At 34.5% G+C, this 14,778-nt stretch overlaps 1 protein-coding gene across 1 annotated transcript; it reads right to left on the bottom strand.

Moving 5' to 3' along the window:
* Positions 1–2,992: 2,992 nt before the first annotated feature.
* On the bottom strand, positions 2,993–13,573 carry LOC108357488 (ATP-dependent RNA helicase DBP2-like). The gene is given in 5 exon segments (XM_017608563.1): positions 2,993–7,992; positions 7,995–8,174; positions 8,177–9,023; positions 10,959–12,444; positions 13,053–13,573. Coding segments are annotated over 4 exon segments (2,754 nt in total). The 5' UTR covers positions 12,360–12,444; positions 13,053–13,573; the 3' UTR covers positions 2,993–7,666.
* Positions 13,574–14,778: the final 1,205 nt, after the last annotated feature.

The raw sequence follows: 14,778 nt of genomic DNA, 5'->3' as shown, positions 1-14,778 counted from the left end.
TAATAAACAATCGTGGTACAAAGCTCAATAAAAATATTAAAAATAAAGTCGGTTTTGTTTTTTGCTTAAAAATTACTTGTTTTTATGAAAGCCCATTGTTTAACAAAAAACCATGTACATAAAGTCCAAATTTCGTTGCGGATTCTAAAAGCTATTTAGCAACCCGCGTATTTCAGAAATAAAATAGATTGATATTGATGCTGTTCCGAATATGTATGTATGTATTTAGTTGACAATAAGGAAAAAGAAACAACTNACAGAAATGTTTAATCTTCCAGTTTAACGGTTGTTTTGGATTGCATTTAGATATTTCAACATCCAATGCTAGCACATTGAACTTCATTATTCCTGCATAGCATACTTCGCAATACGTATGTTCGAATGTTTGTGCATTCGATTCTTTTCATTTGCTTTAATTTCGTTTGTTTGGTAATTTGATTGCAGCACTAAAAAGAAATGGTCGAGCAAAAAGTGTAACAATTTAATACGCTTTTCATTTTCAAAACCAACTCATGTCATACCGTTGTGTGATCCATTGATCGAACACCGATTATCAACGATCTCTCTTAAATACATATATCAAACCAATTTATCACTCATTTTTTCGCTCTCACACATAATTATACCATGCAAGTTTTTCCATTGTGTGTTTTTTGTTGGTTGCATATTATATGCGTGTGTGTGCTTCTCAAATTTGGAATGAATTAAAAAAAATATATATGAAAATTCTGAATTCAGTGTATAACATAGTGTTCTATAGATACTATGTATTTCTATATACTCGTATATACCGCAAATTTATTTTGCATTTGAGTTTTCGTGTTGAATATATGTATTTAATAATTTCTTTAAAAGTTATTAGGAAAAGGGACAAAAGTAATGATAATAATGCATGTTATAAAAATAAATACCTTAATTTGTGATTTTTTTTTCGTTAACAAAAAAAAAGAAAAACAGAACAAAAACACTGAAATTAAAATGAACTATTTTCTGGTTATGCATTTTCATAAGCGCGGATTATATTTTATATTATGCTCAACAAGATATGTATCAAAAAAAAAAAAAAAGAAAAACAAAAATCCAAAAAATATAACATCTAAATTGTAAAAATGGAATTTTGTGCAGCAGAGCTCATTCACATTCAAAGTTTAAATTCATCACAATTCGTAGAAAGATTTTGACTTATTTTGCAAAAATATACAATCGCTCACAATGAATCTGCCGATTATTATTATTTTTTTTTTCTATACTGATATATAAAAAAGAAAATTTTAGGATCTAAAATATATCCCTTACATTCTTTTTAATATTTTGTTTGGGTTTATGCTTGGCTTGCCTCTGGTTTTTCTGGTATACACTAATATCGTATGTAATGTAAATGACTACCCCAAAAATGCATATATGTACATACATAAATAGGTACGAAAAATATAAATATATATGTATATACAAGAATCAGTTACGGTACATTACTTTTTTTATTTAAGTTTTATGTGAACAAACACTAATATTCGCACCTGTGTCATACACCGCTATTTTATGTCGCTTGAAATCGTTTTATTCAATACATAAAAAAGTATTTTTAATTCTAAGAAAATTAAATTTTTCAGACTTTGAAACTGCATACATGTATGCAAGTGTTTTAGTTTTAATGCTATGCCCAAAATATACATATTTATGTTTTGCACAGAAAAAAATATTTCTTTGCAGCAGTTTGTGGTTAGATATTCTTTCTCTTTTACATACGATATTTTTGTACATGTGAACTTAAAATATGTAATTAGATTTTGTTTTAGGTGGGCATTACTGAAAACTTCGTTCATGAAAATTTCAGACAAATATTTTGGTTTCTACAAACAAATTCAAAACCTGATATTATTTGATGAATTTTTTTAGCCATTTAAAAAAAAGGAAAAGTAAGGAAAAATACGCGCTTGAAGCAGTGGAAAAACGTTTAGGCAAATATTGCAAATTGTGTATGTTTTTAATAAAAAAAATTAAATCGTAAAATCTATTGTTTTTTACTTCTAACATGTATTTTTTCAAAGCGAAGAATCTGATGTGAAATTATTTCCTATGCAGTCGCTGCAGCGTTTACGACACATTTGTTAAAGCTCAAACAGTCAACGACGTAGCGTAGACGTAGGTTGGTTGACGCAGACACGATCTACCTTATGGGATTCGCGTGTTAACGAAAACTCACCACCGCATGACGTTGCCGTTGCCGTTGCTTCTCTCTCCCTCTCTCTCTCTCTCTCTCTCTCTCTCTATTAACAGTTAATTTGATATGCTGCTACGTACGTCAACCTACGTTTACGCCGTTACGTCGTTGACTAACTGCGCTTTTAACCAGCGTGCTGACAAAAAAAAAATAGCTGCTGCTTTGTATCATTTGAGTATAGCTTTGAATCATCTTGTTACAAATTCAACTAAATGAAAATGCTTTAACGTTTTTCTCACTCACCCAGCGCGCTTACGATTTTTTTCTTCCATATTTTGTCCATTCGCTCAGCGAAAATTCACAAATTTCCATTTTTTGCATTAATAATGTTGCCAAAATGTTAAAAAAGCAACTACTAACTCTTGGTGATTCTTGTTTGTACTAATACTAACGCCATTCAAAAAATTTCAAAGAGAGAATCCTACGGCTCAGTACAATAAATATGCATATAGTACACATAATGTACATACATATTGGAAAAAGTTAAAAAGAAATTAAAAAAGCTTGTAAAAAACGGTTTATGTATTTAATGAGAAACATTTTCTTTTTAAATTTAGCAATATTTTAGCACAGCTGCGTTGCTAAATACCAAAAATTCTTTAGTATACGCAACACTTAGCCGATATAAATGTTAAGTTTTGTAAGTTCATGTACTTTTTTTATTTAACACGAAAATAAATATTTGTATAATAAAATTGAAAAAAAAGAAAACAATTTTAGTTAAGAATGTGCCTCATATCATCCATATAAATATAGTTTAGTTATCATATGTTTTTTTTTTGTTAAGTCTATCACATCACATTTTGTTGTTTTTTTTTGTATGCTAATTTTTGTTGTCGCTTTGCAGTTGTTGCATTCAATCTTTATTTTATCTTTTGACATATTTGTATTAATTATACATACAGCGTCTTTTTCAAAACAAATCCCTTTAAATACTGTTTTTGAAACAATATTTTCGGACCCGGGAAGTTTCGATTTCGCGGCACACCCGTATGACGGGTATAATATATATAGAGACCCTGCTAAAAAAAAAGTATTCTCACTGCAAAACCCACATCAAAAAAAAATATTATTTATACTTTTCTTTTGATAATTATTTTTCATTCCCCAATTATTCGAATTACAAGCTACATACATATGTATAAAAAGTAAACGAAAAAAGAAACTATTTTCAATTCAACGATTCTATGTAGTCTGTTTTTTTTTTTATTAAGAGATCTTTAGGTTGAGTGCAACCAACATACTACATACATAGTTGTGCTATTGAATACTGCTGGTATTCAAATTGATGCAAATTATGACAGTTTCAAGTCTTTTGTTTGTCACAAATGAAAAATGAAGTATGCACCCAAGTCCTTTGCGGAACTAATAACTAAACTGCTTCTATGTGGCTTAGGGTTTCTAACAATTTTCCGTTACAAACAGGTTTTTTAAACCGTGTAATTTCTCATCTCTAAATAACGAAATTGTTATATGCTTACATACATACAGTAGTTATACACGTAGTTATGTATGTATGTACGTGTTTGTTTGGTTTGCTTTTGTATACTATGTAAGCGTATTAATAAACCATTTTTTAAAGCCTGCCTAATACATACATAGTTGTATTTGATACTTTGTAAAAAATTAATAGCGAAAATATGCCATTTTCAGTACACCATGTTTTACAGAATTGCTTCTACATCTAAAGCAAAACTTGTAGAAACACTGTTTGAATTTGGTTTATAACCTTAGCCCGAGTCCCAGAATTTCGTCAATTCTGAAAGTGATATACATTCATGTATGCTTCATACTTAAGTAATTTTTTCTACAAATTACTTTTTAGCGTTGGAAATTACATAAGTCTTTATGTATACATATGGATGTATGTACATACACATCTTCATACTGTGTATATACATATAGGTAAGTGTATCCTATGCCTTTAGATTATGGGGACTTTAGGTTAGAATTATTCGAATGATTTTTTAATTGAAATATTAAACTATTTCCTATAAATAAAATTTCACGTTTTATGTTTTCGCTTATTTCCTCACATTTACATAGTATTTATGTATGTATGTACGTATGGTAATTAAAAAAATATGTATGTATGTATATATTAAATTCTATCTTGTTTCGCATACTTCCAGTTTCTCTTGTTAGTATAATTTGACTTTGGCTTCGATACTAGCGTTTTTAGAAGTTTGATTTTAAGGTCTACTAAAAATAACTAAGATGTATATATTTTATTTTTTCCTCAACATTAAAACTTGAATACTAAGTCGCTGTCGACTTTTGTGTTCTTTTGTTGAGAATACTAGCAGCAGAGTAGCGCAAAGTGAAGGAGTTCCGGGTAAAATCATTACATATACTTTTCTTTTAGATATAATATTCGTATTCGTATGCAATATCGTAGACGAATATATATCTATACATATATATTATTCGAAGTGACCTTAATGCAAAAGTAGAGCTACAGAGCTTTTGGGAGTACATTGTGTTCAAAAATCGAACTCATTACCCAAATTGTTGCATTTTTTCTTTAAATATATCTACGCGAGGTAAACATATTTTAATTTCTTGTGGTAAATCAAGAAGACGCTACATCATTTTACGATTTTTTGACGTAATATGCTAAGTAGACATGGTTTCAGGAAAAATGTGCGAATATGTTGTGTATCGAATAGTTTTAAACACGCCCCTATTAGGAACTCATACGATACACTATAAAATCTTGTATTCGTTATAAAATATTACGAATCGATGTATAAAATCCGAGAAAACAACAGCTAGTTTGTGTTGGTTCACAATAGAAAGTAAACAAAAACACAGTCAATTGCCATCGTATATCTTTCCCCGTGTATGGAAACCATAATACAAAAACTGATTTTATATTATACGCTCAAGAATGATAGAAAAGAAGATTGCGTCCTCAACGTTCCGCTATCTTTTTTGGTTTGAGTTTGACAGCCAGCTTCTTTGATGTGACGTCATAAGCGAAACGAAAATTTACCACAAATTGCAAATTTAGTGTTCAGTGGCGAGTTTCAATAACTATATATCAGACAAATCTTTGATGAAGAACTATTTTTCCTTTAAGTTTTCTGTGGCTTTGGCACAGAAGTTGATTAGTTCCTGCCGCCGATCAAGTCCTTACAACCACAAAAGTGCATTATTTGCAAGAACTATTGACTAAAATTGTAACCAAGTTTTTGTTATTTATTAATTTGATATTCAACAATATATGTGTGCAATAAAATTTTTAATAGAAAACACAAACTCACTTCAATTTTAATTAGATATTATGGCTCACAGATTTTCCAATTAGGCAACTTTAGGTTGCTTTTCGTCACATATATGCCTGGCACATTTACTTTACTTTTTCTTCTAATATTTCTCATAATAAACTAGTTTATTTTACAATTTTACGTGAATGTCCGCAATTTGGTTTATCATTTGTATGGGATTTTGCCACTGCTTCTTTGTCTGCTATTCATACTTTTTCGTTGATGACGTTACAGCAAGGCTCAGGGCGCATTCTTTTCTATCTCTTGATTATACGCTTGTATTGTGCGCTTGCAAGTGTTTATGGTATCGTATGAAATTTCATAATAGGGGGAATTATTATTTTTTATATCTAGTATGTATGTTTTAGGGAAATAATATTAACATTATGCGTTACGTTTAAAGGGCCTACATACATACGTTTTACCAAATGTTAATGTGTGTGTATGTCTGAAGTTTTTCAATTGCTTTTGGGGTCTGCATATGTTTACCGCTGAAATGTGTAGACATTCATTCTATAACAATATAAAGTAAACGTTTAATTACTTATCCTTAAGGACTGTTTTAACAATGCTGTGCTAACTCACGTTCGGCTAATTTAAGAATTTAAGAGAAAAAAGGTCTCTAAACGAAGTAAAGGATATTTTTTTTATTAAACAATTCTAAACAATCGCACGGCGCGAGGTTCGTTAGAAAGTTTTAACATTTCAAATTTCACTTTTGAAGCACTTACAAAAATAAAGAAAAATATTTAAAACGTAAATTTAGACTAGTACGAAAATCTATAATAGGTTAAACGTTTACTTTATCATTGTATATGAACTTAACATTATTTTAACTTCCGATTGTAGCTAAACCCCGGGACGAATGTTAGAGTGAACTTAATAAGCGTCGGATATTCTCTGTTTAACAACTGTAAAAGCAAAACTTAAAAAAACTGCATCTATAAAAATGTCAACATTTACTCTAACGTTCGGAAATTCTTCGCTCTGGTTTTTTTATATGTTCGTTTGCATAAGTTTGCAATTACATATATAACTTTTAATTTTATGTTTGTATGGATGAATGCGGCGCATTTTATGTTTCTTTTCTTTACACGTCAAATTTTTAAATTGGCGAGATTTGTCTGTTCCAAATAAAGATTTTGTAAGTTATACAAGTTTAAATTAAGATAATCTTCATATACGATTTTTTGTTTGCTTTGAATTGCTGAGTTAAAATTGTTTCTCATTAGTGTAATTGATGTCTTTTATTTTCAAAACTATGTAACAAAATTTGTTTATTAGTTTATGGTGGCAAGGACCGCAAAAATAATATTGTACAATTACATAATCCGCTCTAATCTATAGATTTCAAAATTAATGATTTCAATTCCTAAATATTAGTTGCAATGAAATCGACTGAATTGCGTTTCGATGAAATCTGTTTTCATTAAAATTTAAATATGATCCTCGTTCGATGGCCAAATTTTTTCTATAATCCTATTTACTTTGATACTATCATCAAAACTATCATAAAAATGAGCTGTTCCTGAGAAATCTACTTGTAAAGTTAATACAATTAATTTTAGGTAATTCATATAAAGTGAAGCAAACAAATAGAAACAAAAAGTTAAAAAAAAACTAGATGTAATCGTTGTAAGACGATTTTTTTTCGCGGTTCTCTACTTAACAGGTATTAATTCAGATGCAAAGTAAATATTTTGCGGAATATCGTTAAAATTATATTAATGAATAACTAGAAATGTGTTGTAAAATAGGTTTTCATTTTGTCGGTTTTCGCATTTTTTGTACGAAAATAACAAATTTCGAATTTCATTTCATTCGATGCTGTTGTCAAAAATTCAGCGTTTAAATTGTTGTTGCATAGTTACTGACTGCTTTCTTTTAGTTGCTCGCTTAATTTTATGATCTTATAGAAACCGGAATAATATTTTTTTGTTATGAAATAATATATAAAAATTAGGAAATGCACTTTTGCGTTTTAGCACATTCCGGCTTCAATCCAATGAACACCGTGAACAATTACTCTCTATCGATTATTATTTATGAATGTTTTTTTTTCTGTTGTAGTAGTATCAATAAGTAATTAATATTTTTAAGTCGATAAAATTGAAGAAATGTATATTTTATATATTCGCTATGCGCACTTCGAAAATTCGTTTTTCGTCTGATGCACTTACGCTCTTTGCTGCTGCTGCTGTTGTTGTTGTTGCTGCTGCTGCTGTTGCAAAACATCGGCAGCCGTGGCCGGTGCCACGCCAGCGGCAAACTGGTGTGGATGTGGATAGTAAGCAGCGGTGGCATGTGGTGGCAAGCCTCCATATGGATTGGCAGCAGCGGCAGCAGCTGCTGCTGCTAAAACACCACTAGCATCATACATATAAGCAGCGGTATTGGCAGCTGCAGTCGGCGGCGATTGTGCAGGTGCTGCATATAATGCCGCAGCCGGTGGTGTCGATACATTGCTGGGATACTCACCCCCCAATTGACCGCCGGCAGCGCGACAGCAGCTGCTATGTTGGCAGCTACATTCACCTGTTGTTGGTGTTGCTGCTGCTGTTGTTGTTGCTGCTGCTGAATGGTAACTGCAGCGCCATTTATAACACCATTATGCTGTTGAAGCTCAACACTACCAGCAGCCCCGCCATTGGCAACATTTTGTTGTTGCTGCTGTTTGTCGTAGTGCGTGGATTATATTCGCGTTTTTGATATTGCTGGAAACGAGGTACATTACCAGTTTGTTGTGGAATGAATTGTTGACCACGTGGTCGATATTGTTGTTGTGGTATGTAGCCGTTATTTTGTTGCATATGTGGTGGCATATAGCCCATCATAGGGCGAGGACCACCCGCGTTGAACGGTGCACGTGGACGATAAGTGCGGCCGCCGCTTGCATCTTGGCTATTGTACTGGCCACCAGTGCCGCTGTTAACCACACCTGCACGATTGTTCCAGTTGCCGCCAGCGCCACCGCTGCTAGCGCTGTTATGTTGCTGATATATGCCGCTGCTTTGCTGCTGATAATGATTCTGTTTCGGGACATACGAACCGTTAGCGTTGTTGCCCGCCTGATAATTTAGTGGATTGGTGCGTTGCTGATGAGGAGGCTGTTGCTGCCAGCGGCGATTATTGTTGCCTCGACCATTACCATTTCCGCCTGAAGAGCGTGCCAAATCCATTAAAGCCGGTGGAGGTACCTGACCGGCCTCCTCCAACACAGAAATTAGATCGCGTGCCTGTTTTCCATTGTCAGGAGTAAATAAAGTATAAGCTGTGCCTAACTGCTGGCAACGACCAGTACGTCCAATACGATGTACATAGTTTTCAGATGAGTTTGGATAATCGTAATTGATGACATACTGCAAATCTTCTACATCTAGACCACGTGAGGCCACATCGGTGGCAATTAAAATATTCGATTTGCCGTTGCGAAAATCTTTCAACACTGAATCACGTTCAGGCTGGGACTTATCACCATGAATGGAAGTGGCGGTGTAACCTTCATTGCGAATTATTTGCAATATTTCTTCGACCTGAAAAAAAATTTTTTTGTGTGTTTAAATGAAGGCCTTGCAATAATTTGTTTAGCTAAATATGTAATCATAGTGATTATTTAGATGTTTGCCTTAAAAGGAGAAACCTAACGATTAAATAACGAGACTGTAACTATTAAATAAGAAAGGTTTTTAATGGTGTTTTCGTATCTACAAAAAATGTTACCTTCTCATTGCTTCTGAGAGGGCAATGAAAAGGTAAAGGTTCGTTTGAAATGAAAACGCCATAAGACTTTTTGGGAGAAATCAGAATGGCTTAATGCGCTGGCCCACTGCAGGTTTGCTTTGCGCGCCTTGCTGACTTTAGTTTGCTTTGATTTACCTCGAAAACTTGTTTGTCCGAATGGCGGCTTGGAACGCTGTCAAAGTAACCAGATGTCTGGTTGAAAAGTCAATGTATGTTCCCTTAACACAAATAATTATATTCTTACAGGCTAATCTAATATTCGCGGCTTGCGTTTTGGAACGCATGCCGTGGAATTTGTTTTTATGCGTCACCCGAAATTGGCTTGCGTGCGTTTGCATTTGCGTTTTTAGCAAAAACGAAGAAAAACGAAGCGTTTTTAGCAAAAACGAAGAGACAGACAGGCCTAAAATCCTTAGGGGAAACATGAGAGCCTTCGGAATGAACGCAACACTGACTAACCTGCAAGCCTTACAAAGCAATCGATTCCTTCATCCGCGGTAGCCGAATGGTAAAAGCTGCGTACTACAAGCCAGCTTGTGCGAGGTTCGATCCTCGGTTGCAGCGATTACCAAACAAATTTTGGTTTTATTATTTATTTTACTTCTTTTTAATTTTATTTTTTCTATTTCACAGTTTTTATTTTATTATCAGTTAGTTTAAATGTTTAAACGTTTAATTTTACTAAAATTAAAAAAAAAAACAACTAGCTAAAAACAACATTCAAAAATATAGAAGTTATAATTGAAAGAATAAAAAAAATATATATATGAATATTCTACTGGCCGTGGGATTCGAACCTACGACCTCGCGGCTCGTTGATCCGCATTACCGCCGTCTGTCAAGGCACAATTTTTAAACATCGATAATGATAATATCGGTTCAATTTTCGATGTTTGCCATCTATGTTTACAATTTACTAACATCGCGAAATTGACGATACATCGATGGAAGTTTTGCCGATGTCTTAAACATCGACTTTAAGGAGACTCTCCGACTTTTTTTCGGTATGTTTGACTGACCTTAAATTTATTATTTAATCAGAATTTTTTTGTTATTTATGGCCTTATAACAATTATATTCAACACGCTTGCACGCCAAACCCGGTTTTCGCCATGGGACAGCTTTGCAAACCGTGCAATACGTGCCCCTTGCAAGGGCTTTGCAAGACTGAGAGAATACCCCTAATATACATATATATTTTTGGGATAATCTGCTGTTATGTTACCCTTTACNTCGCCATGGGACAGCTTTGCAAACCGAGCAATACGTGCCCCTTGCAAGGGCTTTGCAAGACTGAGAGAATACCCTTAATATACATATATATTTTTGGTATAATCTGCTGTTATGTTACCCATTACAGGTCTATTCTGCCGGTATAACAACAATTTTGCAACCAACTTCGCTCTGGCTGCTGCAGCAGTCTAACCTCATACCAGAGCAGAGTGAATGCAGATGTGCCCAATGAGTGCCCGGCACGCGGAGAGTCGCCAGATGACTCAAGACAACTCTTCGCATGCCCCAAAAAGACCACCCAGCTAACGCGTCTGTTCTATGGACAGACCCAGTGGAAGTTGCACACTTCCTGGTCCTCCCCTTGGCTCAGCTTGACGACAACGTTGACGGACAAGCATACGCGAGCGGGGCTTAGTAGCCGATGTGACCCCTCCTCTTAGCTCTGATATTATATCAGTACTAAAAAAAATAATGAAAATAATAAATACTCTTACCTTTATCTTAGTTTCGACAAATATAATAATCTTGTTATTATTGTTAGCAGCATTATTAGTGGTAGGTGCTACTTCTTTTAGCAACTTGATAACCCGTTGTGGCTTCTCAGATTCTTGACAAATTTCTACAATTTGTCGAATATTGTGATTAGCTGATAAGTTCATCGAGCCAATGTTTATAGAAATATAATCCTTTAAGAAATCACCGGCCAGTGCCTGTACTTCCTTGGGCCAAGTTGCGGACCACATTACCACTTGACGATCGGGTCTAATTTGCTCTATTATTTTACGAATTTGTGGCTCGAAACCCATGTCCAGCATGCGATCAGCTTCGTCCAATACCAAATAGGTACAACGTTGCAAGTTTGTGTTCCGATTCTCTAAGAAATCGATTAATCGGCCTGGTGTAGCGATAATGACTTCAACGCCTCTTTCCAAATCACGAGCTTGCGGTATTTTTGAAGAACCACCGAAAATACAGGTATGGCGAATTTCAGGTTTAGACAAGTGTCCATAATCACGAACAACAGATTGTATTTGCTGAGCCAATTCACGTGTTGGCGCCAATACCAATGCTATGGGACCCTCTCCACGTTGTAATGGTGGCTGATTTGCAATATGTACCATAGCAGGCAACATATATGCCAACGTCTTACCGGAACCGGTCTGTGCTATACCAACTAAGTCACGACCAGAAAGAGCAATCGGCCAACCTTGTGCTTGAATAGCAGTGGGTTTAGTGAAGCCCTGGCGCTTCATCTCTTCAATTGTATATTCTGGCAGAGAACATTCCTCGAATGTCGATACTGGATGGGGAATACCATTTCCCGAAACTGTTATCTCCAACTCATTGCGTAACTCAGCAACAGCTTGTTCATTCATATTCAATGTGTTTTGATGTGGTACATAGAAATTCTTCTTGAAAGGTTGTAAATTTTCCCAAAGTGGGATTTGTAGGTTACGACCGGGATTTTTAGCTTTTTCACGCTGAAGTTCGGCTCGCTCTTCCTTGCTCAATAAACCTAAATTCATACCACCGTGGTAGCCGCTATTAGGTTGGTAGCCGCCGTTTGGTTTTTGATAACGTGGTACGAAATTCGGATTTTTACCACGAGCTTGGTAGCCTCCAGGAGTGGCAACACCACTGCCATAGAAGCTCGGACCCCCACTTGTCACCATCGAATTAGAGCTGCTGCCCCCACGATAAGAGCTTTGGGCGCCACCATACAATGCAGATCCACCACCATATGGCATACCGGCATTGTTGCCATTGTTAATAGCATTTCGTTGGTAATGGGGGCGGTCAGGACGCGGACCACCTGCGACGCCACTGGCACCATAGAATCCATTAGAGTTGGTTTGTGGACTTCCACCGCTCACCGCATAACCACCTGCATACATTTTTACTCTTAGGTAAAGTCTTGACGAAGAAGATTCGTTTGTATTTTATTATTTTATGTCAAACGCTGTGCAATCCACGCAGATTCTATTTATTTTTTATTTTTAAGAAAAGAACAAAAAGGAACAGGAAAAATACAAAATTTTAGCAAAGATATTGGCATAGGAATGACTTTTAAAAAATGGTAGATATGGTTACCTATGTCTACTTCTCAACTGACAAATGATCATCAAAGAAGCCTAACCTTGTAAGTAACCTAGCCCGAATATAAGTTTGCGGAGGCAAACATAAAGCAATAAAAGTTCCTTTCATTGCTATTTAAGTCTTACAATGTATTTTAAATATTCTAAATTACAGTTGACGAAATCCAAATGTCATAAACGAATTTATTGTTGGCCGCTAATTAAATATGAACTAGTTGAGATCAAGAACCGCATGGTTATCACTTGTGAAAAAGCAGAACTTCTATATACATATACGTATCCAACTACAACTATACATATATTTAAGTACTTTTATAACTATATGCTATATACATATAACTTCGTTCAACGTACGCTGCCCGTCGTTGAGAAAATCGATAGTGGATCGTTTTTTGATGCAATAAGGTGAAAGCGCTTACTCAATAAAAACAAAAGGCAGGACATATATATATATATATGTAAGTAGGATAATATATTTATTTATTCACTTACCCAATGCTTCAATTACCAACTATTTCACCGAAATATTCAAGTATTCCGCTTCGATGCGAAGTTTTTGATTCCAGTTCTACGTTCCAATAAAACTGCTCAGCCTTTCCGCTTTCAATTAAAGTGGATTTATATCATACGGCTTATTTTTTGTCGCGTCGATTTTCACTACGATTCCTGCAGTAGTCAATAAGTGTATATATTTTCTTTAGGTGCGTGAGGAGCTCCAAAAAAGAAAATTGGTGATTTTTTCCACAATTTTCCGATCACTTTGCTGCTCTGTTCTACTGCGTATTTCACTTATTGTTACGAAAAAAGTAATAAATTTACGTTTTTCGAAGCATTAGTCAAATTTTTAGTTATACAATAAAAGTAAAATACTATAATTTTACTGTATAATATTTTAACTAATTTAAATGTGCAGGAAAAAGCGAAAACGACGTGATGGCAATTGAACGAGCAATTACCAAATTGTGATCAACGAATGAACAATACCCGAACGAAGCAACGAATGTGATGGCGGCTGAACGGGAAATTTTCGCTGAAGTTTGCAAATGGCGTCTGTGAACTGGGTGATCCAAGTGAAAGATAAAGAGTTAGACAAAAAAGTTTCACGTATTTGGAATAGCCGAAATTGTCAATAAATCGAAATTTTTGATGTTTATTTAAAAAATGTATGACAGCTTTTTCCAAAGTCCATACAAACATTGTGAGATACCTGGGTCTTGATATTTATTGAAGGTGTAGCATCAAATATTGATGGATCGTTATACGGATCGCAAAATATCTAGGGCGCGTATTCATAGTCCAGCAACTAAGGTCGGAGTTATGCAGACAAACTTTTGTTTGCCAAATTAAATGGCGGCTGCTTAGTTTGCTCGGAGGTGGTTATGTCGAGTTTGGCACAGGGTTGCACGTTCATTATGGTTTTCATGGCTATTGCCAACACGAAATGAGAATTTCAGATGTACATAACGCGCAAAATTTAAAATTTTTGTATATGACAACACCGAATTTGCTGCAGTTTGACCAAACAAAATTAGTTTGCTGTGAGAGTCGCCAAACTCGCTCTCTCCGAGTTTGCTGCAACAACAATTGCCCGCAGTTTGCCAAACAAAATTTCTGCATAACACCGACCTAAGTCGAAACTAACAAAGTTGCAACTTAAATTTAAGTACCAACTTAAAATTTACCTCTATTATTTATAGCCGCATTTCAGACTTCTACTAAGTAGTTTCGACTTAGTTTACGATATAGCAAAACGAGTGTGAAAATGTATCGATTTTTCTTTACGATATTTTGGAAAAATTACATTTTTATTAAATAATGTCAAGTTTGATCATCCGTTTATGTAATTTTTATTTTCATTGCATGATTATGCAAAAGAATAAGGTATCATTTTCTTGTTAATTGTGTGAAATAGCCAGAACAACCGCAGTGATGTGAAGTCGATGTTTATCGAAAGCATGCTGTGAAACATACAAATAGTAGATATCTAAATGTTATGCACAAATTTACTTTAAAAGAACTAGCGCGAAACTGACTTATCATTTGAGAATTTATCTAAATTATTCCAATTATAAAATTGTGATGTAGCTTTATTCGAATTGTAATACTCATTTAATTTCATCTTCCGATTAAAATGGATCGATCTTTGTAAATTTTAAGCTCGTCGGCGAATTCAAGCATCCGTTGATGGTTACCCCAGCAACCGAGGCAATCGGAGATC

The sequence above is a fragment of the Rhagoletis zephyria genome, unplaced genomic scaffold, assembly GCF_001687245.7.
Source record: "Rhagoletis zephyria isolate East Lansing unplaced genomic scaffold, Rhagoletis_zephyria_1.1 Rzeph_scaffold_00178, whole genome shotgun sequence".
Lineage (NCBI taxonomy): Eukaryota > Metazoa > Arthropoda > Insecta > Diptera > Tephritidae > Rhagoletis > Rhagoletis zephyria.
The sequence above is the reverse complement of the archived record's forward strand: the minus strand, read 5'-3'. Positions and strand labels throughout refer to the sequence as shown.